This window comes from Columba livia, chromosome 30 (genome assembly GCF_036013475.1).
Source record: "Columba livia isolate bColLiv1 breed racing homer chromosome 30, bColLiv1.pat.W.v2, whole genome shotgun sequence".
Classification (NCBI taxonomy): Eukaryota; Metazoa; Chordata; class Aves; order Columbiformes; family Columbidae; genus Columba; species Columba livia.
Window position 1 is genome coordinate 189,768 of NC_088631.1, and position 22,355 is coordinate 212,122.

The 22,355-nt window shown below is 53.6% G+C and overlaps 1 protein-coding gene across 5 annotated transcripts; it reads left to right on the forward strand.

Annotated features, from left to right (window-relative positions):
* Nucleotides 1–6: 6 nt before the first annotated feature.
* On the forward strand, nt 7–19,525 carry ILF3 (interleukin enhancer binding factor 3). Of its 5 annotated transcripts, none has more exons than XM_065043830.1 (20): nt 7–182; nt 2,481–2,568; nt 3,371–3,597; nt 6,282–6,459; nt 7,353–7,500; nt 10,379–10,470; nt 10,834–10,929; nt 11,153–11,264; nt 12,427–12,524; nt 12,881–12,992; nt 13,069–13,179; nt 13,407–13,606; nt 13,898–14,068; nt 14,185–14,322; nt 14,541–14,717; nt 15,678–15,828; nt 15,925–15,978; nt 17,147–17,476; nt 18,511–18,633; nt 18,837–19,525. In XM_065043830.1, exons 2-20 carry the CDS (start codon nt 2,566–2,568, stop codon nt 18,968–18,970), a joined length of 2,655 nt encoding a protein of 884 aa, XP_064899902.1. In that variant the 5' UTR covers nt 7–182; nt 2,481–2,565; the 3' UTR covers nt 18,971–19,525. The 5 variants fall into 5 exon arrangements, with proteins under 5 accessions (XP_064899902.1, XP_064899901.1, XP_064899903.1 ...); XM_065043829.1 differs by having other exon boundaries at nt 49–182; nt 18,511–18,624; XM_065043831.1 differs by lacking the exon at nt 7–182 and adding an exon at nt 315–413.
* Nucleotides 19,526–22,355: the final 2,830 nt, after the last annotated feature.

A 22,355-nucleotide genomic window follows, 5' to 3' on the forward strand; every position in this document is an offset into this window, starting at 1 on the left:
TGACTCTCCTCCCCGGTTCCCAACACGCCCCCCCCCCCGGTCCCCACCGAATCCCGCGCCCCCCGCCGGCGGCGGCTCCGCCCCCCGCGCTGCAGTCCCGCGCCCGCCGCACCGCCCGCCCCCGCTGCTCCGCGGCCCCGCAGGCCCCAGCCCGGGCCCCGTCCGCGGGCGACACCCCCCCGGTAAGAACGGCGGCTGCTCTTCCCTCCCTCACCCCCCGTTCTCCCCACCGGGGGTTGAGCGGGGAAGCCGGGGGGGCGGTGCCGGGCGGTCGGGCCGCGGAGGAGGGCGGGTAGGCCCGTGTGAGGCGGGGGGGTGGCGGCGGGCCCGCCGGCGGTGACCCGGCCCCTTTTTTTCCCCTCCCTCTCTTCCCATTGTGCTGTGGAGACAAAATGGCGGCGGCGGGGCCGGGGGTGAGTGAGGGGAGAGCGGGGGGGGCGGGAATTGAGGAGGGGGTCGCGCTAACTCCCCCCCACCCCCCAAATCACCCCGTTTCCCCCCTCCCCACAGCCGCCCCGAGCGTTTTGGGGGTGTCGATGTGAGGGGTTTTGGGGGGTCGCGCCGCTTCGACCCCCCCCCCATTTCCCGCCGCTTTGTTCTCGCCGCGTTTGCAAATGGCGGCTCCTTCCCCCTCCTCCCCCCGCCCAGTGGTCTCTTCCCCCCCCCCCCCCACCCCCAACCGCCGGTTCCACTGTGTGGGAACGGGGGTTCTCGGGGGGGGCACCGGGACCTCTCCCACCCGCCCCGTATTGGCCAGTTCTACCGTGTGGGAACGGGGAGGGGGGATCGGGGGGTCCCGGATGGGGGGCACCGGGACCTTCCCCCCCACCACCCCCCGCAATGGCCGGTTCCACCGTGTGGGAACGGGGCGGGGGGGGCACCGGGACCTTCCCCCTTCATTGGCCCGTTCCACAGTGTGGGAACGGGGAGGGGGGATCGGGGGGTCCCGGGGGGGGAGCACCAGGACCTTCCCCCCTACCGTCCCCCGCAATGGCCGGTTCCACCGTGTGGGAACGGGGCGGGGGCGGCACCGGGACCTTCCCCCTTCATTGGCCCGTTCCACCGTGTGGGAATGGGGGGTCCCGGGGGGCGGGCACCGGGACCTTCCCCCTTCATTGGCCCGTTCCACCGTGTGAGAACGGGGGGTCCCGGGGGGCGGGCACCGGGACCTTCCCCCCCCCACCCCCCGCAATGGCCGGTTCCACCGTGTGGGAACGGGGCGGGGGGGGCACCGGGACCTTCCCCCTTCATTGGCCCGTTCCACAGTGTGGGAACGGGGGGGGTGGGGGGGAACGGTCCTCCCCCCCCTCCCAGGGAAGTAGCAGCTCCCTGGGGTCTTAATTTTGTTTTCTTGGGGGGGGGGGGGGGAACATCCCTTTTGGTGCCATTTAAAGGTCCTTTAGGGCCCCCCTGTCCCCAAATCCCCCTCCCAGGGCTTTATCGCCGCTTCCCCCTCGTCCCTGTCCAGCCCCTTAAGCCGAGCTTATCGCGCTCCTCCGAGCACCCTCCGCGGGTCCCGCGGGCTCCAGGCGCCGCCAGAAACCACTAATTCAGCCTTAAAACACAAAAGCTTCGCCAAACAAACCGCGCGGGTTCCGTTGGCGCCGATTTAGGGCGGGAAATTCCCTTTGGCGCTTTGGAAACACCTTGGAGTTGGATTTTTCATTCATTTCTTACCCCAAAATTGAGGAAAATAGGGGGATTTGGGGGGCTGCAAACACCACGGGGTGCTGTGGGGGTTCTTGGGGGATAATTAATTCCCCTGCTTGGCCGCGCTAATGTCTGGGTTTAATTGTAATTGAAGTGTAATCAAACCCAGATGTTTAACGCGGGGTGCGAGCGGGGGGTGTTTTGGTGCCGTAGAGTCCGACGGCCGCTCCGGAAATTGAGTTTTCTTGCTTTTTACCCCCAAAAATGCCTCAAGTTGCAGGATTTTAAAGCAAATTGCACAGCAGGGTCGTGATTCCCACCCAGGACATCAACGTGACGTTATTATAGAGTTAGAACCACGTGAATCCCGTGAAGAACTTCAGCGTTTGATCAAGATTTTGGGTCAAATTAATGTCTGTGACTCCACCAACTGCTGATTCTTACGTCACAAATGATTTCTGGGTTATAAAAATAATAATATATATATAATAATATATAATAATAAGGAATAACTTGCGAGCAGCGGGAATTAAGGGTCATCTTTGATTCTTTACCTTGTGGAATTGTTGCTTATGGGTTTAATTTTGGTCTATAAGGGACGTTTCCCCTCCATCGTGTTTCGGTTTAGGGACCTGAGCTTTGGAATAATCCGGTTTTAATGGGAACGAGGAGCCTGGTTGAACCTGGTGATAAACCTGGTTTGAATCGTTATTGTGAATCGTCAGAGCGGGAAACGGGGCGTTCGCTAACGAGTTTGCGTCCCTCTAATTTCCCCCATTGGCTCCAGTTGCGCCGTTGCCGCGTGGCTAACGGGTCCTGTTGCGTTTCAGGCCGAGCGCGGTGCCGGCGCAGCCGCTGCGGCGGGACAAGCGGAATAAACCCCACCCGAGCGCCGCGCGGACGCCGGAACCCAAAATGGTGAGAAGTCATGATTTCGGAGTCAGAATTTCCCAATTTTGGAATTTCGGAGTCAAAATTCCCAATTTTGGAATTTCGAGTCAAAATTCCCAATTTTGGAATTTCGGAGTCAGAATTGACAAATTCAATGTTTCAAATCCAGAATTTCAGAGTCAACGTTTGAAATTCAGAATTTCAAAGTCAAAATTCACAAATTCAGAATCTCAAAGTCAAAATTTCAAATTCAAGATTCACAAATTCAGAATTTCAAATTCATAGTTTCAAAGTCAAAATTTGCAAATCCCGAATTTCAAATTCAGAATTTCAAAGTCAAAATTCACCAAGTCAAAACTCACAAATTCAGAATTTCAAAGTCGGAATTTCAAAAGTCAAAAGGCACAAATTCAGAATTTCCAATTCAGAATTTCAGAGGTCAAAATTTCAAACGTCAGCGTTTCAAATTCAAAATTTCAAAGTCAGAATTTCGAAAGTCAAAATGCACAAATTCAGAATTTCAAAAGTCGAAATTTCAAATTCAGAATTTCAAAGTAAAAATTTCAAGGTCAGAATTTCAAAAGTCAAAATTTCAAAGTCAAAATACACAAATTTAGAGGTTCAAGGTCAGAGTTTCAAGGTCAGAATTTCAAAGTCAAAGTGCACATATTCAAAATTCAAAATTTCAAAATTCAAAATTTCAAAATTCAAAATTCAAAATTTCAAATTTCAAAATTTCAAAATTTGAAATTTCAAAATTTCCAAATTTGAAATTTCCAAATTTCCAATTCCAAATCTCCCCCTTTTCCCCGCGGCCCCTCCCCCGCAGCGGCCCATGCGGATCTTCGTGAACGACGACCGGCACGTGATGGCCAAGCACTCGGCCGTGTACCCCACGCAGGAGGAGCTGGAGGCCGTGCAGAACATGGTGTCGCACACGGAGCGCGCGCTCAAGGCCGTGTCCGACTGGATCGACGAGCAGGAGAAGGGCAGCGGCGAGCAGCCCGACGGCGACGCCATGGACACGGCGCCCGAGGACGAGAGCAAGGACGGCGGGTGAGGACGGGCGCCGGTCGGCTCCAGCGCCAAGATGCGCTGGCCCGAGGGGGCGGTTTGTTGTCCCCGCCCCGCGTGCCGCTGAGGATCCCCCTTGGTTGTGGCTCAGCACCAGCAGGGGGCGGCGAGCGGCGCTGCTTGGGCGCCTCCTTAATTAACTGTGCAGCGGGCGGTTTGCTGTGAGCATCCCTGCTTACCTGGCTAATTAACTGTGTTAATTTGAAGTGGGTAGTTTGTGGTGAGCATCCCTGCTTACCTGGCTAATTACCGGTGTTAATTTGAAGTAAGCATTGCTGCTTACCTGCCTAATTAACCGTGTTAATTTGAAGCGGGTAGTTTGCTGTGAGCATCACTGCTTACCTGGTTAATTATTCTGTTAATTATGAAGCGGGTAGTTTGTGGTGAGCGCCGCTGCTTACCTGGTTAATTAACTATGTTAATTTGAGGCGGGTAGTTTGCATGCGCATCACTGCTTACCTGGTTAATTAACTGTGTTAATTTGAAGCGGGTAGTTTGCTGTGAGCATCACTGCTTACCTGGTTAATTAACTGTGTTAATTTGAGGCGGGTAGTTTGTGGTGAGCATCACTGCTTACCTGGTTAATTACCTGTGTTAATTTGAAGCAGGTAGTTTGCAGTGAGCATCGCTGCTTACCTGGTTAATTAATTCTGTTAATTATGAAGCGGGTAGTTTGTGGTGAGCATCACTGGTTACCCGGTTAATTAACTGTGTTAATTTGAAGTGGGTGGTTTGCAGTGAGCATCCCTGCTTACCTGGTTAATTAACTGTGTTAATTTGAAACGGGTAGTTTGCTGTGAGCATCACTGCTTACCTGGTTAATTACCTGTGTTAATTTGAAGTGGGTAGTTTGCATGAGCATCACTGCTTACCTGGTTAATTAACTGTGTTAATTTGAGGTGGGTAGTTTGCTGTGACCATCACTGCTTACCTGGTTAATTACCTGTGTTAATTTGAAGCGGGTAGTTTGCATTGAGCGCCGCTGCTCGCCCGGTTAATCACCGGTGTTGCTGTGAAGCGGTGAGCGCCGCTGCTCGCCCGGTCAATCACCGGTGTTTCTGTGAAGCGGTGAGCGCCGCTGCTCGCCCGGTTAATCACCGGTGTTGCTGTGAAGCGGTGAGCGCCGCTGCTCGCCCGGTTGATCACCGGTGTTGCTGTGAAGCGGTGAGCGCCGCTGCCTGCCCGGTTAATCACCGGTGTCGCTGTGAAGCGGTGAGCGCCGCTGCTCGCCCGGTCAATCACCGGTGTTTCTGTGAAGCGGTGAGCGCCGCTGCTCGCCCGGTTAATCACCGGTGTTGCTGTGAAGCGGTGAGCGCCGCTGCTCGCCCGGTTGATCACCGGTGTTGCTGTGAAGCGGTGAGCGCCGCTGCTCGCCCGGTCAATCACCGGTGTCGCTGTGAAGCGGTGAGCGCCGCTGCCTGCCCGGTTAATCACCGGTGTTGCTGTGAAGCGGTGAGCGCCGCTGCTCGCCCGGTTGATCACCGGTGTTGCTGTGAAGCGGTGAGCGCCGCTGCTCGCCCGGTTGATCACCGGTGTTGCTGTGAAGCGGTGAGCGCCGCTGCTCGCCCGGTTGATCACCGGTGTCGCTGTGAAGCGGTGAGCGCCGCTGCTCGCCCGGTTAATCACCGGTGTCGCTGTGAAGCGGTGAGCGCCGCTGCCCGCCCGGTTGATCACCGGTGTTGCTGTGAAGCGGTGAGCGCCGCTGCCCGCCCGGTCAATCACCGGTGTTGCTGTGAAGCGGTGAGCGCCGCTGCTCGCCCGGTTGATCACCGGTGTTGCTGTGAAGCGGTGAGCGCCGCTGCTCGCCCGGTTGATCACCGGTGTTGCTGTGAAGCGGTGAGCGCCGCTGCCCGCCCGGTTGATCACCGGTGTTGCTGTGAAGCGGTGAGCGCCGCTGCTCGCCCGGTTGATCACCGGTGTTGCTGTGAAGCGGTGAGCGCCGCTGCTCGCCCGGTTGATCACCGGTGTTGCTGTGAAGCGGTGAGCGCCGCTGCCCGCCCGGTTGATCACCGGTGTTGCTGTGAAGCGGTGAGCGCCGCTGCTCGCCCGGTTGACCACCGGTGTCGCTGTGAAGCGGTGAGCGCCGCTGCCCGCCCGGTTAATCACCGGTGTCGCTGTGAAGCGGTGAGCGCCGCTGCTCGCCCGGTTGATCACCGGTGTCGCTGTGAAGCGGTGAGCGCCGCTGCTCGCCCGGTCAATCACCGGTGTCGCTGTGAAGCGGTGAGCGCCGCTGCTCGCCCGGTTAATCACCGGTGTTGCTGTGAAGCGGTGAGCGCCGCTGCTCGCCCGGTTGATCACCGGTGTTGCTGTGAAGTGGTGAGCGCCGCTGCCTGCCCGGTTGATCACCGGTGTTGCTGTGAAGCGGTGAGCGCCGCTGCTCGCCCGGTTGATCACCGGTGTTGCTGTGAAGCGGTGAGCGCCGCTGCTCGCCCGGTTGATCACCGGTGTCGCTGTGAAGCGGTGAGCGCCGCTGCTCGCCCGGTCAGTCACCGGTGTCGCTGTGAAGCGGTGAGCGCCGCTGCTCGCCCGGTTGATCACCGGTGTCGCTGTGAAGCGGTGAGCGCCGCTGCCCGCCCGGTTGATCACCGGTGTTGCTGTGAAGCGGTGAGCGCCGCTGCCCGCCCGGCCGGTGAGCGGCGTTGACCTGGAGCGCCGTTGCGTTGCAGGGAGCAGAAGGCGGAGCAGCTGACCCGCACCCTGCGCGGCGTGATGCGCGTGGGGCTCGTCGCCAAAGGCCTCTTGCTCAAGGGGGACCTGGACCTCGAGCTGGTTCTGTTGTGCAAAGACAAACCCACCTCGGATCTGCTGGAGAAAGTCGCCGATAACCTGGGCGTGCAGCTCGCTGTGAGTAAAACCTTCCCGAACCGAGCAAAACGCGCTGGGAGACACCTAAAAACCAGCGGTGTTGGCTTCCAGACCTTTCTTTACAGGCTGGGCACAGAGTGGCCAAAAGGGACCTGGGGGGACTAATGGCCAGGAAGCTCAACAGGAGCCACCAGCGTGGCCAAGAAGGCCAATGGTGTCCTGTCCTGGATCCAAACGGCGTAGTCGGCAGGACAAGGGCAGTGATGCTTCCCCTGTGCTCTGCATTGGGGAGGCCACACCTGGAGTGTTGTGGTCAGTTCTGGGCCCCTCCGGTCAGGAAAGAGATTGAAGTGCTGGAGCGGGTCCAGAGAAGAGCAACAAGACTGGGGAAGGGACTGAACACAAGACCCATGGGGAGAGGCTGAGGGAGCTGGGCTTGGTTAGGCTGGACAAGAGGCTTAGAGCTGAGCTCAGCACTCTCTAGAACCACCTGAAGGGCAGTCAGAGCCAGGGGGGATTGGGCTCTTCTCCCAGGCAGTTCGCAATAGGACAAGGGGGCTTAAACTTGACTTTAGGCTGGAGATTAGGAAGCAATTCTTTGCAGAGAGAGTGGTCAGGCATTGGAATGGCTGCCCAGGGAGGTGCTGGACTCACCGGCCCTGGAGGGTTTTAAACTAAGACTGGACTTAGTGCCATGATCTAGTGAACGGGCTGGAGTTGGACCAAGGGTTGGACTGGATGAGCTCTGAGGGCTTTTCCAACCCAGTCCATTCTGGGATTCTTTTTGTAGCGTGATTCCGGAATTGCCTCCTTGAGCCACATTCTCTTTACGAGCTGGAATTGTGCTTGTACGCCTCGTTTTGGCTACAAAAGCAAGCCGCAGACCCCTCGCTGGGTGATTTCGGCCGCTAAGCGGTGGAATTCTCTTGCAGGCGATCACAGAAGACAAATACGAGATAATCCAGTCGGTGGGCGACGCCGCGATCGTGATTAAGAACACGAAGGAGCCGCCGCTGACGCTGACGATCCACCTGACGTCGCCCGTGGTGCGGGAGGAGATGGAGAAGCAGTCGGCGGGAGGTACGGGCGCCGGGGAGGAGCCGCAGCCCGGCCTTGCTGTTGCTAATGCCCCGAGAAAACGTGCTCTTCAGTTTCGGATCGGAGCTCCGGTTGTGCCCGTTCCAAATTCCCTGAGCCAAATCCGGCCTCGCCAAGTCGCCGTTGTGGTTTTAACTCAACCCGAGCGTCTGAAACTGAGCAGCACCTTTTGGGTGGGATTTTGCTCCTTTTGGTGTTGTTTTTATCCTTTGATTTATGATTTATGATTTACTCGAGCCTTTAGTTCACTAATACATCATCTCGTTGTCTTAATCTTCGTCCGTACCCAGCCATGTCAGTGGCCTGCACAGTGACGTAAAAATATAAACCAGATACGTTTAAAAAAGCCCAAACTAGCCCAAAATCTCGAAGGCTTCTGGTTAAATGACCTGCATGCACGTGAACTTGGATGTTCCGGGCAGTTTGTGTTGCAGCAAAAATGATTCGTAGGCGCTCTGGGGCTCCTCGATTTGGCTCCAAAACGTTGCAATTGCCGAACAAAAAGGGATGCAGAGTTTTGGATAAAGTTAGCTCCGCTCTCAAATGAGAACTCCCACGCGGAATTTGAGTGAATGACCGGGTATCGTGTCGCAGAGGCATCTGTGCACTAGCCTTATCTAAAACCCTGACCTTCAGGCCTCGCGGGTGGTGGTGGCGCTGGTTCCGACCCGTAGCTTCAGTTTTGCTGCAGCACAGACTGGGAAGCGGAGCGGACCAGGGCGCCCCATCTCGTTGTGCTCTCTTGCCTTGTCTCTGGTTTCTGATCTCTGACTCGTCTCCCAAGCCTTCCAGTTTGTCGACTTTAGGGACGCTGGACCTTTGACCAACAGGACGCTCTGTCGCGGGCCGGGGCCGGGGCAGCCGCGCCGAGGGGGTTCCCTCCGTCCTCGCCGAGCTTTCCCCCCCAGAACGGGCAGTTTTGGTTAAACCCCCCGTTTTGACCCAATACCGGCCTCGCAGGCTCCCATCCACCCCAGTCCCCGAGGGTTTTTGGCCTCTCCGGCCCATTCCACACCCCGGCTCCTCATCCTCCCACCACACTTGGGCTTGGACGGCACCTTCTCGTCGCCAACGTTTCACCCCTTAATTAAGTTAATGAAACATCCCCCTGCTCTCCGCAGTTTGAATTTCGAAGCGGAGCAGCATCGCATCAGCCATTCGTTTGGGGTTTCAGGACCATCAGCAGGGAAGGGTCAGGATTGGGTTGGTGGCCCAAGCCCGTGGTCCTGGGGAGACTCAGGACTGGTTTGGTGGTTCAAGCCCATCATCTGGGTACAACCAGGGTTCATTTTCTTGGCTCAAACCCATCATTTTGGGGAGAATGAGTTTATTTAGTGGCTCAAGCCCATCGTTCTGGGGACAATAATGATTTGATTTTGTGGTTCAAGCCCATGGATCCGGGTAGAACCAGGACTGATTTTTGTGGTCCAAGCCCACGGTCCTGACTAAACTCAGGACTGGTTTTTTGGTTCAAACCCGTGGATCCAGATAGAACCAGGACTGGTTTTTGTGGCCCAAGCCCATGGATCGGGATAGAACCAGGCCTGATTTTTTAGTCCAAGCCCACAGTCCTGACTAAACTCAGGACTGGTTTTTTAGTTCAAGCCCATGGATCCGGATAGAACCAGGACTGATTTTTTGGTCCAAGCCCACAGTCCTGACTAAACTCAGGACTGGTTTTTCGGTTCGAGCCCGTGGATCCACATAGAACTAGGACTGACTTTTTTGGCCCAAGCCCACGGTCCTGACTAAACTCAGGACTGTTTTTTTCGATCCAAGCCCATGGTCCTCACTAAACTCAGGACTGGTTTTTCGGTTCGAGCCTGTGGATCCGGATAGAACCAGCACTGATTTTTTGGTCCAAGCCCATGGTCCTGACTAAACTCAGGACTGTTTTTTTGGTCCAAGCCCACAGTCCTGACTAAACTCAGGACTGGTTTTTCAGTCCAAGCCCACAGTCCTGACTAAACTCAGCACTGATTTTTTGGTCCAAGCCCACAGTCCTGACTAAACTCAGGACTGGTTTTTTGGTCCAAGCCCATGGTCCTGGCTAAGCTCAGGACTGATTTTTTGGTCCAAGCCCACAGTCCTGACTAAACTCAGGACTGGTTTTTCGGTTCGAGCCCGTGGATCCAGATAGAACCAGCACTGATTTTTTTTTGGTCCAAGCCCACGGTCCTGACTAAACTCAGGACTGGTTTTTCAGTCCAAGCCCATGGTCCTGGCTAAACTCAACAGTGAGTTTTTGGTCCAAGCCCTCAGTCCTGACTAAACTCAGGACTGGTTTTTCGGTTCGAGCCCGTGGATCCGGATAGAACCAGCACTGATTTTTTGGTCCAAGCCCACGGTCCTGCCTAAGCTCAGGACTGGTTTTGTGGTCCAAGCCCACAGTCCTGACTAACCTCAGCACTGATTTTTTGGTCCAAGCCCACAGTCCTGACTAAACTCAGGATTGGTTTTTTGGTTCGAGCCCGTGGATCCAGATAGAACCAGCACTGATTTTTTGGTCCAAGCCCACGGTCCTGACTAAACTCAGGACTGGTTTTTCAGTCCAAGCCCATGGTCCTGACTAAACTCAGGACTGATTTTTTGGTCCAAGCCCACAGTCCTGACTAAACTCAGGACTGGTTTTTCGGTTCGAGCCCGTGGATCCAGATAGAACCAGCACTGATTTTTTGGTCCAAGCCCACAGTCCTGACTAAACTCAGGACCATTTTTTCGGTTCAAGCCCGTGGTTCTGGGTCAACCGGCCGTTTTTGGGAGCCCCGGTGCCCGCTCGGCCGCTGCCTCGTCCCCCCTCCGCCCGCCAGAAGCCCCTTGGTCAAACCGTGCCTTGTCTTCTTATTCCATCCACGACTAGAAACGCAATCAGGCTCCGACTCCCCGGACGTTCTGGACAGGCAGAAATGCCTTGCTGCCTTGGCGTCACTGCGGCACGCCAAGTGGTTCCAGGTTTGCATTTTGTTCTTATATTTGTCTTTACGTAGCAAAAAAAAAAAACAAATCGTAAACTATTAAAGGGGCTGAGTGTTATTATTCGTTGGTATTTAACGTATTTAACGGTAGCGGTGCTGGACGTGGCGGCGCAGTTGCTCAAGAAGCACTTAAGCGAATTAATGGACCGTTTTTAAGAGTAGACGCGTAGCTGCTGCTTTGTGTTAAGAGTAATGTTGCCTTTGCACACCACGGTTACCCGTTTACGTTCTAAACCACGCAAATCCCGTTTACCCTTGGCAAAGTAGCGCTGCAAAAGATAAAGGGAATGGCTGAGCGAGCAGTTTGGGGTGTTTTGGTGAGTTTTGGTTCTCCCTCCAGGCCAGGGCCAACGGACTCAAGTCGTGCGTCATCGTCATCCGGGTGCTGCGCGACCTCTGCACGCGCGTTCCGACCTGGGCGCCGCTCAGAGGATGGGTAATTTGACCTGTTGGCTTGATTTTGGGGGTTGGATCCTTTGTCCCTTTCATAAATAGACGATTATAGCTCCAAACCAACTTCCTGCCCTTAAAACTCCCAAATATCTGCGATGCGAATGGTTTACGGGTTAACAGGTTGAGTCCCCGGGGCGTTCCCGCGGGCGGGCGCGTCGGCTCGTCCCTCCGCTCGCTCTCCTGAGCCGTCGTGTGGTTCTTTCCAGCCCCTCGAGCTGCTCTGCGAGAAGTCCATCGGCACGGCCAACAGGCCCATGGGCGCCGGCGAGGCGCTGCGGAGGGTCCTCGAGTGCCTCGCCTCGGGCATCGTCATGCCAGGTTTGGTGCTGCTCCGCGTTTCCGTTGCGGGAGCGAACGCGCGGTCCTTGTCGGCAATTTAAAATCTCAAAAAAGTCAAAATTTCAAAAATTTCAAATTTTCCGAATTTTAAAAATTTCAGATTTCAAAAACTCGAATTTCACAATTTTGGTATTTTAAGAATTTCAAAGTTCACAGTTTTGGAATTCAAAGAATTTCAAATTTCAACATTTTGGAATTCAAAGAATTTATAATTTCACCGTTTCAGAATTGTAAGAATTTATAATTTCCCTCTTTTGGAATTGTAATAATTTCAAATTTCACCACTTCAGAATTCAAAGAATTTCAAATTTCAGTTTTGGAATTTTAAGAATTTCAAATTTCAGTTTTGGAATTTTAAGAATTTCAAATTTCAGTTTTGGAATTCAAAGATTTTTCAAATTTCACCACTTCTGAATTCAAAGAATTTCAAATTTCAGTTTCGGAATTTTAAGAATTTCAAATTTCACCATTTCAGAATTCAAATAATTACAAATTTTACCTTTTTGCAATTGTAAGAATTTCAAATTTCACCGTTTTGGAATTCTAAGAATTTCAAATTTCACCTCTTCAGAATTTTCAGAGTTTTAAGAATGTCACAATTTCAGAATTTTAAGAATTTCACTATTTCAAAACTTTGGAAATTTAAATTTTCACATTTCAAAACTTCAGAAATTTTAAAACTGACATTTTAACAACTTGAAATATCCAAATTTTGAAAATTCAAAAATCCAACATTTTAAAATCCCCAAAATTTGAAATTTGGAATTCCAAATTTTAAATTTTCCCAAATTCCCCAATTTTACCCAACCCCCGTTTCCCGCGCGGGCGGCCCAGAAGCCCCCGCGCGCGTGTTCCGTGCTCCGGCTCCGAAACGCCCCCATCGCCTTCCGGTTCCCCCGCACCGCGTAGAGAGAGGCGCAGCCGTCACCTTGAGCTCCCCGAGTGGTTCGCGGGCGGCTCGGCCGCCGCTGGGGCCGCGACCCCAGGCCCGGCGCGGCCGCACAGCGCCGGGGGCGCCGGCTCGTGCCCATGGCGCTCCTGGAGAGGCGAGCGGCGCCGTGGCCGCCCAGGGCAATAGTTCAGCGTGTTTAGCAAACACCAGGATAATTCTCTGCATATCTTCCTTGTTTCCTGCCTTCAGATGGTTCTGGTATTTATGATCCTTGTGAAAAAGAAGCCACTGATGCTATTGGGCATCTAGACAGACAACAAAGGGAAGATATCACACAGAGTGCTCAGGTATAGTTTTAACTCCGAAAACCTTACGAATCAGTTCAAACTGCCTCGGAACTTATTGGTTAATCGTAGCGTAGTCGCCCCCCCGAGGGCGCCGTTAATTGCGTTAATACCCAGTCGAGTAAAAGCAAATCCCACAGCGAGGAGGAATTTGTAGCTCGGCCAACCCAGAAGCAAAAGTAGGTTTTTAAATAGCGCCTCCCTGTATTTTTTTTGGGTTGAATTTCCCAACAAAAAAGCAAAGCGGAGAGCGGTACGAAAGCGCGGAGGATTCGGTGTAAGGGTGGGCAGGTGCTCCTGTTGGAAACAGGCGGCGGGAGCCGCTGGCGCCGCGTTGACGCCGCGCTTGGCTTTTCCAGCACGCGCTGCGGCTCGCGGCCTTCGGCCAACTCCACAAGGTCCTGGGCATGGATCCCCTGCCCTCCAAAATGCCCAAGAAGCCAAAGAACGAGAACCCCATCGACTACACCGGTGAGTAACGGAGGCGGAGGAGCCCCCGCGCGGTTGCCGGGAGGCGCCGCGCTGAGGTCGCCGGTTGGTTTTGCAGTCCAGATCCCTCCCAGCACCACGTACGCCGTCACCCCCATGAAGCGGCCGATGGAGGAGGACGGCGAGGAGAAATCGCCCAGCAAGAAGAAGAAGAAGATCCAGAAAAAAGGTATTGAGTTAAGCAGAGGTAGGTGCAGCGCGGCGCCCGAGGGCCCTTCCCGCCGGCGCGCGGTCGCTTTCGCTCCCAAATCACAATTAGCGTTTAAACAAAACCTTAATTGAGGGATTTTTGACCTTAATTTAACGCCGAGGAGGGAAACACGCTTGTCTGAAGTGGGTTTTCTGCTTTTAGAACAATGACGAACGTTGCGAACTTTCTTCTTTTAATCTATTCAGAGGAAAAACTTGAACCCCCCCAGGCCATGAACGCGCTGATGAAGCTGAACCAGCTCAAACCCGGGCTCCAGTACAAACTGGTCTCCCAAACTGGTCCCGTTCACGCTCCCATCTTCACCATGTCGGTGGAGATCGACGGCAGCACCTTCGAGGCGTCGGGGCCCTCCAAGAAAACGGCCAAGCTGCACGTGGCCGTCAAGGTGAGAGCCGCTAGTGCTCATTCCCACCCTGGGACTCGTTAATTAGCCGTTAATTGATTACCGGCCCTTTCACATTGAAAAGGGCGATGGGGATGAGTCGCGACTCCAACCCCGCGTGAAAAATAACTCTCAGGCCGGAGGAATCTTTCCTTCTTCGACCTTGGGGAACGCGCTTGAAAATCATTAATAAATAGTGTTTTGAGCGGTTTTCTCAAGGATTTCCCCCAAAATGGGTTTGGCACGCGAGAGCTGGCGGTGTTTTGGGGTCTGTAGCGGGTTCTGGTGCCGCAGGTGCTGCAGGATATGGGTTTGCCCACCGGGGCGGAAGGCAAAGAGTCGGGGAAAGGCGACGAATCGGCCGAGGAGACGGAACAGAAACCCGTGGTGGTCGCTCCCCCGCCCGTGGTGGAAACCGTCTCGGCGCCCGCGGCCGCTTCTCCGCCCTCGGATCAAACCCCAGAGGTGAGCGGCGCCGAAAATGGGGTAAAACCACCCCCGCGGTGGTTTCGGGGGTGTCAGACACCCCCCGCGTTACCGTTCCCGGGGGGAAAAGCTCGACCGCCGCCGTTTCCTCGCAGAACGTGAAGCAGCAGGGACCAATTCTCACCAAGCACGGCAAGAACCCGGTGATGGAGCTGAACGAGAAGCGGCGCGGCCTGAAGTACGAGCTCATCTCGGAAACGGGCGGCAGCCACGACAAATGCTTCGTCATGGAGGTGGGCGGCGTTTTGGGGCGTTTCGCTCCGTTTTATCGCTCTGATATCCGTTCAAAACCGTAAATCGCGGCGCGGTTGGGCTGGATTGCTCCTTGGAGGTTGTGGAGCGAGCAGCAACGTTTTTGCTCCAAATTCATAGAATTATCTCTAAAAGATAGCGAATTTAACATCTGTTCCGGCTAATTCCGCTTGGGAATGATCCTCTAATCCCGGCGCAGGTGGAGGTGGACGGGCAGAAGTTCCAGGGAGCCGGTTCCAATAAAAAAGTGGCCAAAGCTTACGCCGCGTTGGCCGCGCTGGAGAAACTGTTTCCGGATGCTCCGGTGCCCATCGAGCAGAACAAGAAGAAAAGAGCCCCCGTGCCGGCCCGGGGGGGCCCCAAATTCCCCGTCAAAGTAAGAAAAACCCCCATTCGGCAAATTCCGACGGTTCGTGGCGCCGCGGCCGCCGCTTTGACCCCTTTGGGGAGGGGCCCAGGGGTGCGGGGCAGCCCCGGGGCCGGCAGCGGAAAGGCCGGGACGCTGTGCGCGGGGCGGCCTCCTCTTGCCGGGGTTCCCGTGGTGTCCCCGCGCGGCTCCCGGCGCGTTCCGCGCCCCCGAGTCCTGCGCTTGAGCCCGTTTTCGGCCTCGCCGCGCCGCCGCGTGCCAGCCTCAGGTTTGGGAAAAGCTGGAGAGTTGGAGATTTTTGGAAAATATGGGATTTTTGGAAAATATGGGATTTTTGGAAAATTTTGAGATTTGGAAAATTTTGAGATTTGGAAAACTTGAGATTTTTAGAGGTTTTGGAACTTGGAAAATTTTGAGATTTGGAAAATTTTGAGATTTTTGGAAAATTTTGAGATTTGGAAAACTTGAGATTTTTAGAGGTTCTGGAACTTGGAAAATCTGAGATTTGGAAAATTTGAGATTTTTGGAAAATTTGAGATTTGGAAAGTTTGAGATTTGGAGAATTTGAGATTTGGAAAGTTTGAAACATGAGATTTTGAGATTTTCAAAGTTTGAGATTTTCAAAGTTTGAGATTTTCAAAGTTTGAGATTTTCAAAGTTTGAGATTTTCAAAGTTTGAGATTTTCAAAGTTTGAGATTTTCAAAGTAAGTTTGAGATTTTCAAAGTTTGAGATTTTCAAAGTTTGAAAATTTTGGAGGTTTTGGAAAATTTTGGAGGTTTTGGAAAATTTTGGAGGTTTTGGAATGTGGAAAATTTTGATTTTGGAATTTTTGGAATTTTGAGGCTTTTGGAATGTTTGGAATTTTGGAGTTTTGGCAAGTTGCCTTTAGAATGGGAACTTGTCTGCACTTCTCCCGTGTTCTGGCCCTTGTGTGTTCCCGAATCCCCGTTGCTTTGTCTCCCCGCAGCAGCACAGCGCGGCCTTCGCCATGGGGGGCCCCATGCACAACGACGTCCCCCCGCCCCCCACCATGCGCGGCCGCGGCCGGGGCGGCAACATGCGCGGCCGGGGCAGGGGCCGGGGCGGCTACGGCAACCACGGCGGCTACATGAACACAGGTAAAACCCCCGAACCCCGCAGCCGAACTCATCCCTCGCCGTTCTATTGCGACCCAACCCGCGGCCTTTTCATTTCAACCTCTCATTCCTCGCTAGGCGCCGGGTACGGCAGCTACGGTTACGGTGGAAACTCGGCGACCGCGGGCTACAGTAAGTCCCTTTTTGCCTTAAATCCTCACATTTTCCCCCGTTTTCTTGTGTCGGGGCTGCCGAAGTCACAGCTTCTCTGTTACAGTCTCCGTCTTCCCCATTTTTAGGCCAGTTCTAACGCTCCTATCTCAGTTTTCCCCATTTTCAGCGCTGTTCTAGCTCTCTTATCTCCATCTTCCCCATTTTTAGGCCTGTTCTAACGCTCCTATCTCAGTTTCCCCGTTTTCAGCCCTGTTCTAACCCTCTTATCTCTGTCTTCCCCATTTCCAGCCCCATTCTAATCCTCTTATCTGAGTTTTCCACATTCCAGCCCCGTTTTAACCCTCTCGTGGCCGTTTTCCCCGTTTCCAGCCCCGTTCTAACCCTCTCATCACCGTTTTCCCCATTTTTAGCCTTATTCTAATGCTTATCTCAGTCTTCCCCGTTTCCAGCCCCGTTCTAACCCTCTTATCTCAGTCTTCCCCGTTTCCAGCCCCATTCTGACCCTCTCGTGGCCATTTTCCCCGTTTCCAGCCCCGTTCTAACCCTCTCATCACCGTTTTCCCCGTTTCCAGCCCCATTCTAACCCTCTTATCTCCATTTTCCCCGTTTCCAGCCCTGTTTTAACCCTCTCATGGCCTTTTTCCCCGTTTCCAGCCCCGTTCTAACCCTCTTATCTCAGTCTTCCCCGTTTCCAGCCCCATTCTGACCCTCTCGTGGCCTTTTTCCCCGTTTCCAGCCCCGTTCTAACCCTCTCGTGGCCGTTTTCCCCGTTTCCAGCCCCGTTCCAACCCTCTTATCTCCATTTTCCCCATTCCCAGCCCCGTTTTAACCCCCTCGTGACCATTTTCCCCGTTCCCATCCCCGTTCTAACCCTCTCATCACCGTTTTCCCCGTTCCCAGCCCCGTTCTAACCCTCTCGTCACCGTTTTCCCCATTTCCAGCCCCATTCTAACCCTCTCGTCACCGTTTTCCCCATTTCCAGCCCCGTTCTAACCCTCTCGTCACCGTTTTCCCCATTCCCAGCCCCGTTCTAACCCTCTCGTCACCGTTTTCCCCATTTCCAGCCCCATTCTAACCCTCTCGTCACCGTTTTCCCCATTTCCAGCCCCGTTCTAACCCTCTCGTCACCGTTTTCCCCGTTCCCAGCCCCGTTCTAACCCTCTCGTCACCGTTTTCCCCGTCCCAGGCCAGTTCTACAGCAACGGCGGCCACTCCAACTCGGGCAGTGGCGGCTCCTACGGCTCCTACTACCAGGGCGGCGACAGCTACGGCGGCGCCAACCCCCCGAAGCACAAGAAGCAGCAGCACGGGGGGCAGCAGAAAGCCGCCTACGGCTCGTACCAGTCGCACCAGGGCCAGCAGCAGCAGCCCTACAGCCAGAACCAGTACGGGGGCAGCTACGGGCCCCCCCAGGGCAAGCAGAAGAGCTACGGCCACGGCCAGGGCGGCTACTCCTCCTACTCCAACTCCTACAGCTCGCCCGGCGGCGCCGACTACGGCTACGAGAGCAAGTTCAGTGAGTATGGCGGGAAATGGGAGGTGTTACCAAATATTCAGTGAGTTTGGGGGGGCGAAAATGGGGGTTTTTAACACTTCTTGCAACCGCGAGAGGGAATTCGGTGAGTTCTGCTGAGTTAAAACGTTTGGGTTTGTTTTGTTTTTAATTAGGAAACTTAATTAGAAAACTCTGGTTTTCAGGTGCCAAGTTCCCTTATTATTTTGGGTGCTGATTTCCCCTATTGTTTTGGGTGCTGATTTCCCTTATTATTTTGGGTACCCAGTTCCCCTATTGTTTTGGGTGCCCACTGCCCATTATTTTGGGTGCCCAGTTCCCCTATTGTTTTGGGTGCCCATTTCCCTTATTATTTTGGGTGCTGATTTCCCCTATTGTTTTGGGTGCCCGGTGCCCATTGTTTTGGGTGCTGATTTCCCTTATTATTTTGGGTGCCTGGCGCCCCTATTGTTTTGGGTGCCAAGTTCCCTTATTATTTTGGGTGCCCAGTTCCCCTATTGTTTTGGGTGCCCGGTGCCCATTATTTTGGGTGCCCAGTTCCCCTATTGTTTTGGGTGCCGATTTCCCTTATTGTTTTGGGTGCCGATTTCCTCTATTGTTTTGGGTGCCCGGTGCCCATTGTTTTGGGTGCTGATTTCCCTTATTGTTTTGGGTGCCCAGTTCCCCTATTGTTTTGGGTGCCGAGTTCCCTTATTGTTTTGGGTGCCCAGCACCCATTGTTTCGGTGCGGAGTTCCCTTATTATTTTGGGTACCAAGTGCAGGATTTTTGGGTTTAAACTCAGCTTATTTGGCCAAACCAACACATTCCCAGCAGAACCCCCTGAGCTCGGAGCCCCTGCTCCCCAGGGGATGAGCTCGACATGTTGGGGTTCAGAAGTGCCGTTTTCCCGCTCCGCTCCTCATTCTCTTCATCCCAACCCGCAATCCGTTCTGCTCCGCTCGGTTCCGCCGAACTGGGATTAAACCCCCAACAACCACCACTTTTCGCAGCCCAAAAAAGGGACGATTTGGCCTCAAATACACCAATTTCCCGCAGGTTACGGCAACAGCGGCCGCGGCGGCAACAACTATTCGGGGGGCTCGTCCTATAACAGCGGGTCCCACGGCGGCTACGGCGGCGGATCGGGGGGCGGCGGCTCCTCGTACCAAGGTAAGCAAGGTCAGTATATGATCATTTTATCTATTCCTACTAGATTTTATCTCTGTTTCATATACCCCCTCCATATTTTAGATATTTCCCCATAATTTTAGATATTTTCTCTATCAATTCCCGCGCCAGGGCAGGTCCCGAAACCGCCTCAAAAGCTCCATTTCTGCCTTAAAATGGCTTAATTTTGGGTGTTTCCCCCCCTGTTTTTGCAGGTGGATACTCCTCACAATCCAACTACAACTCCCCAGGCTCCGGCCAAAACTACAGCGGCCCCCCCAGCTCCTACCAGGCGTCCCAAGGCGGTTACGGCAGAAACGACCACAACATGAATTACCAGTACAGATAAAGCCGCCCCCCCGGCGGGCGCCGAGATTCGTCCCCCAAACCCCTTTGAATATTCAATTTTATCACGGTAAAACACCCCAAAACCCCCTTTTTTCCCCCCCTCCCCCCATTTCCATGTTGCAGTGCTCTTTGTGATACCGGTCACTAATGGTTGAGTACTTGTAATTCCATATTTAGCTGTATTTTGGGCATCTCTGTATTTAATGGTTTGTTAGTTGCCATTACTTTGTCTAAATAGGATTATTATTATTATTATTTTTGGAGTTAATACCATTTTCAGCATCCTTTTTTCTATTTAAAAGCGGGAGCGGCCCGAGCGCCGGCTCGAAATAGAGGAGGGATCTGTCACCTTGTTAACGCTTTTGTGAAGTGAGTTAAACGAGCTTTTTTTTTTTTCTGTATTTTAATGCTTTAGTGTTTTCAGTTTTATAAGTGAAAGATTTTATTTTAAAAAAAAAAAAACAACAGACAAAACCAAACCAAAAGCGGGAAGCGCGAGGTTTTGTGGGCCTGGCTCCCTCGGGCCCAGCGGCAAATAAACCACCGAAAACCGCCACGTTTTGGGCTCGTTTTGCGGCAAAACCGCCTCCCCCCTCTCTTAAATACCCTAAATTATGTGGTTTGTGTCGTTTTAATGAGTTACGCCCTCGGTTTTGAGCGCTGGGCCGGGTGATGGAGTCACGGAGCGGCGGGTAAGGCTAAATATACAGAATTATGCAAAAGCCGGTAGCCCATGGCTTGGACGAGTGCTGGTGACACCAGAGGGTGCTGGTGAATGGGGCCGCATCCAGCTGGCGGCCGGTCACTCGTGGTGTCCCCAGGGGTCCGTGTTGGGTCCGGTCCTGTTTAACATCTTGATTGACGATTTAGATGAGGGGATTGAGACCATCATCAGCAAATTTGCTGATGACACCAAGTTGGGAGGGAGCTTGGAGCTGCTGGAAGGCAGGAGGGATCTGGATAGACTGGAGAATGGGCCGATGCCAATGGGATGAAGTTCAACAAGGCCAAGTGGCCACAACACCCCCTGCAGCGCTCCGGGCTGGGCACAGAGTGGCCAAAAGGGATCTGGGGGGACTAATGGCCAGGAAGCTCAACAGGAGCCACCAGCGTGGCCAAGAAGGCCAATGGTGTCCTGTCCTGGATCCAAACGGCGTAGTCGGCAGGACAAGGGCAGTGATGCTTCCCCTGTGCTCTGCATTGGGGAGGCCACACCTGGAGTGTTGTGTTCAGTTCTGGGCCCCTCCGGTCAGGAAAGAGATTGAAGTGCTGGAGCGGGTCCAGAGAAGAGCAACAAGACTGGGGAAGGGACTGAACACAAGACCCATGGGGAGAGGCTGAGGGAGCTGGGCTTGGTTAGGCTGGACAAGAGGCTTAGAGCTGAGCTCAGCACTCTCTAGAACCACCTGAAGGGAAGTCAGAGCCGGGGGGGATTGGGCTCTTCTCCCAGGCAGTCAGCAATAGGACAAGGGGGCTTAAACTTGGCTTTAGGCTGGAGATTAGAAAGCAATTCTTCACAGAGAGAGTGGTCAGGCACTGGAATGGCTGCCCAGGGAGGTGCTGGACTCACCGGCCCTGGAGGGTTTTAAACTAAGACTGGACTTAGTGCCATGATCTGGTGAACGGGCTGGAGTTGGACCAAGGGTTGGACTGGATGAGCTCTGAGGGCTTTTCCAACCCAGTCCATTCTGGGATTCTGTGATTTTTAGGTGGCATTTCCAGGATTTCCTGGTGCTGATAATGCTGCGGGTCCTCGGAAATCACAATAGCGCTAAAACAACAGTCCCACCTGTGCTTTATTCACCTTTTCGTGGAAAAGGTGGAGCCGTGTTTGCCAACCGGCACTTCCTGGAGTCTATGGTAAACCAAACCCACAAGGAAACAGAGTTTGTGCTACAAAATCCCACTTTTTCCACCAAAAAATCCCTCATCGCCCCGGCGATGTTTTGCCATGTCTATTTTGTATATATTTTACCTCATGTTTTTGTGTTTATTGCCATCCCGGGGGTAGAACCGGCCCCTTAATGAGGTGGAGTGTTAATTGGGAGAGACAAGGCCATGGATGAGCTCCGGCTGGTTTTAATCACAAAGCCTTTTATTAACAAATATCGGTGATAATTTAACGCGTCGCCGCCGGCGCGAGGACCCAGCTCGGCAGGCTCAGTGCAAACAGAAATCAATAACAACAATAATATTAATAACAATATTAATGAAGTGGAGTTGCTGGTGCGCAGACACCAGCCGGTGGCTCAATTTTTGGCGGGAAAATCGTCCCCTGAGAGATTGGAGGTGTGGAAATGGCCCCAAGAGCCCGAGACTGGCCAAAAAGTCAGCGGAGGGGGACGGTGGCGCTTGGGGACACTGTGGTGATCCCGACTGAGGGGGACACTTCACATTTTTCTTCAGTTCTTCAGGTTTTGGGGCAAAATGTCCCAAAAAATGGCGGATGGGGGTCCCTGAGGGACCTGAGGTTTGAAGCTGGAGACTGACCCAAAATCCAGTGAATTTGATGGGTTCCAGCACACGGATGGGACGGTGACACTTGGGGACACTCTGGTGATCTCAGCTAAGGGGGACATGTCACATTTTTCTTAGGTTCTTCCGTTTTTTGGGGGGAAAACTGTCCCAAAAAATGGCGGATGGGGGTCCCTGAGGGACCTGAGGTTTGGAAATGGTGCCGAGAGCAGGAGACTGACCCAAAATCCAGTGAGTTCGATGGGTTCCAGCACACGGATGGGACGGTGACACTTGGGGACACTCTGGTGATCTCGGTTAAGGGGGACATGTCACATTTTCCTTCAGTTCTTCAGTGTTTTGGGGGGAAAACCCTCCCAAAAAATGGCGGAGGAGAGAAGTCCCTGAGGGGCCTGAGGATTGGAAATGGCGCCGAGAGCTGGAGAATGACCCAAAATCCTGTGAGTTCGATGGGTTCCAGCACACGGATGGGACGGTGACACTTGGGGACGCTCTGGTGATCTCGGCTAAGGGGGACACGTCACATTTTCCTTCAGTTCTTCAATTTTTGGGGGGAAAACCGTCCCCTGAGGGACCTGAGGTTTGGAGCTGGAGAAAGGTCCAAAATCCAGTGAATTCGATGGGTTCTGGCACAAGAAGGGGGGACGGTGACACTTGGGGACACCGCGGTGACCCCGACTGAGGGGAACACGTCGCGTTTTCCTTCAGTTCTTCAATTTTTTGAGGAAAACTGTCCCAAAAAATGGCGGATGGGGGTCCCTGAGGGACCTGAGGTTTGGAAACGGTGCTGAGAGCTGCAGAATGACCCAAAATCCAGTGAATTTGATGGGTTCTAGCACACAGATGGGACGGTGACACTTGGGGACGCTCTGGTGATCTCGGCTAAGGGGGACACGTCACATTTTTCTTCA

Bases quoted from the DNA above. Each gene is read 5' to 3' on its own strand.
- ILF3 (XM_065043830.1), top strand. The intron at 3,598-6,281 runs GTGAGGACGGGC...GTTGCGTTGCAG, and splicing joins GACGAGAGCAAGGACGGCGG to GGAGCAGAAGGCGGAGCAGC. The intron at 10,930-11,152 runs GTAATTTGACCT...GGTTCTTTCCAG, and splicing joins GGGCGCCGCTCAGAGGATGG to CCCCTCGAGCTGCTCTGCGA.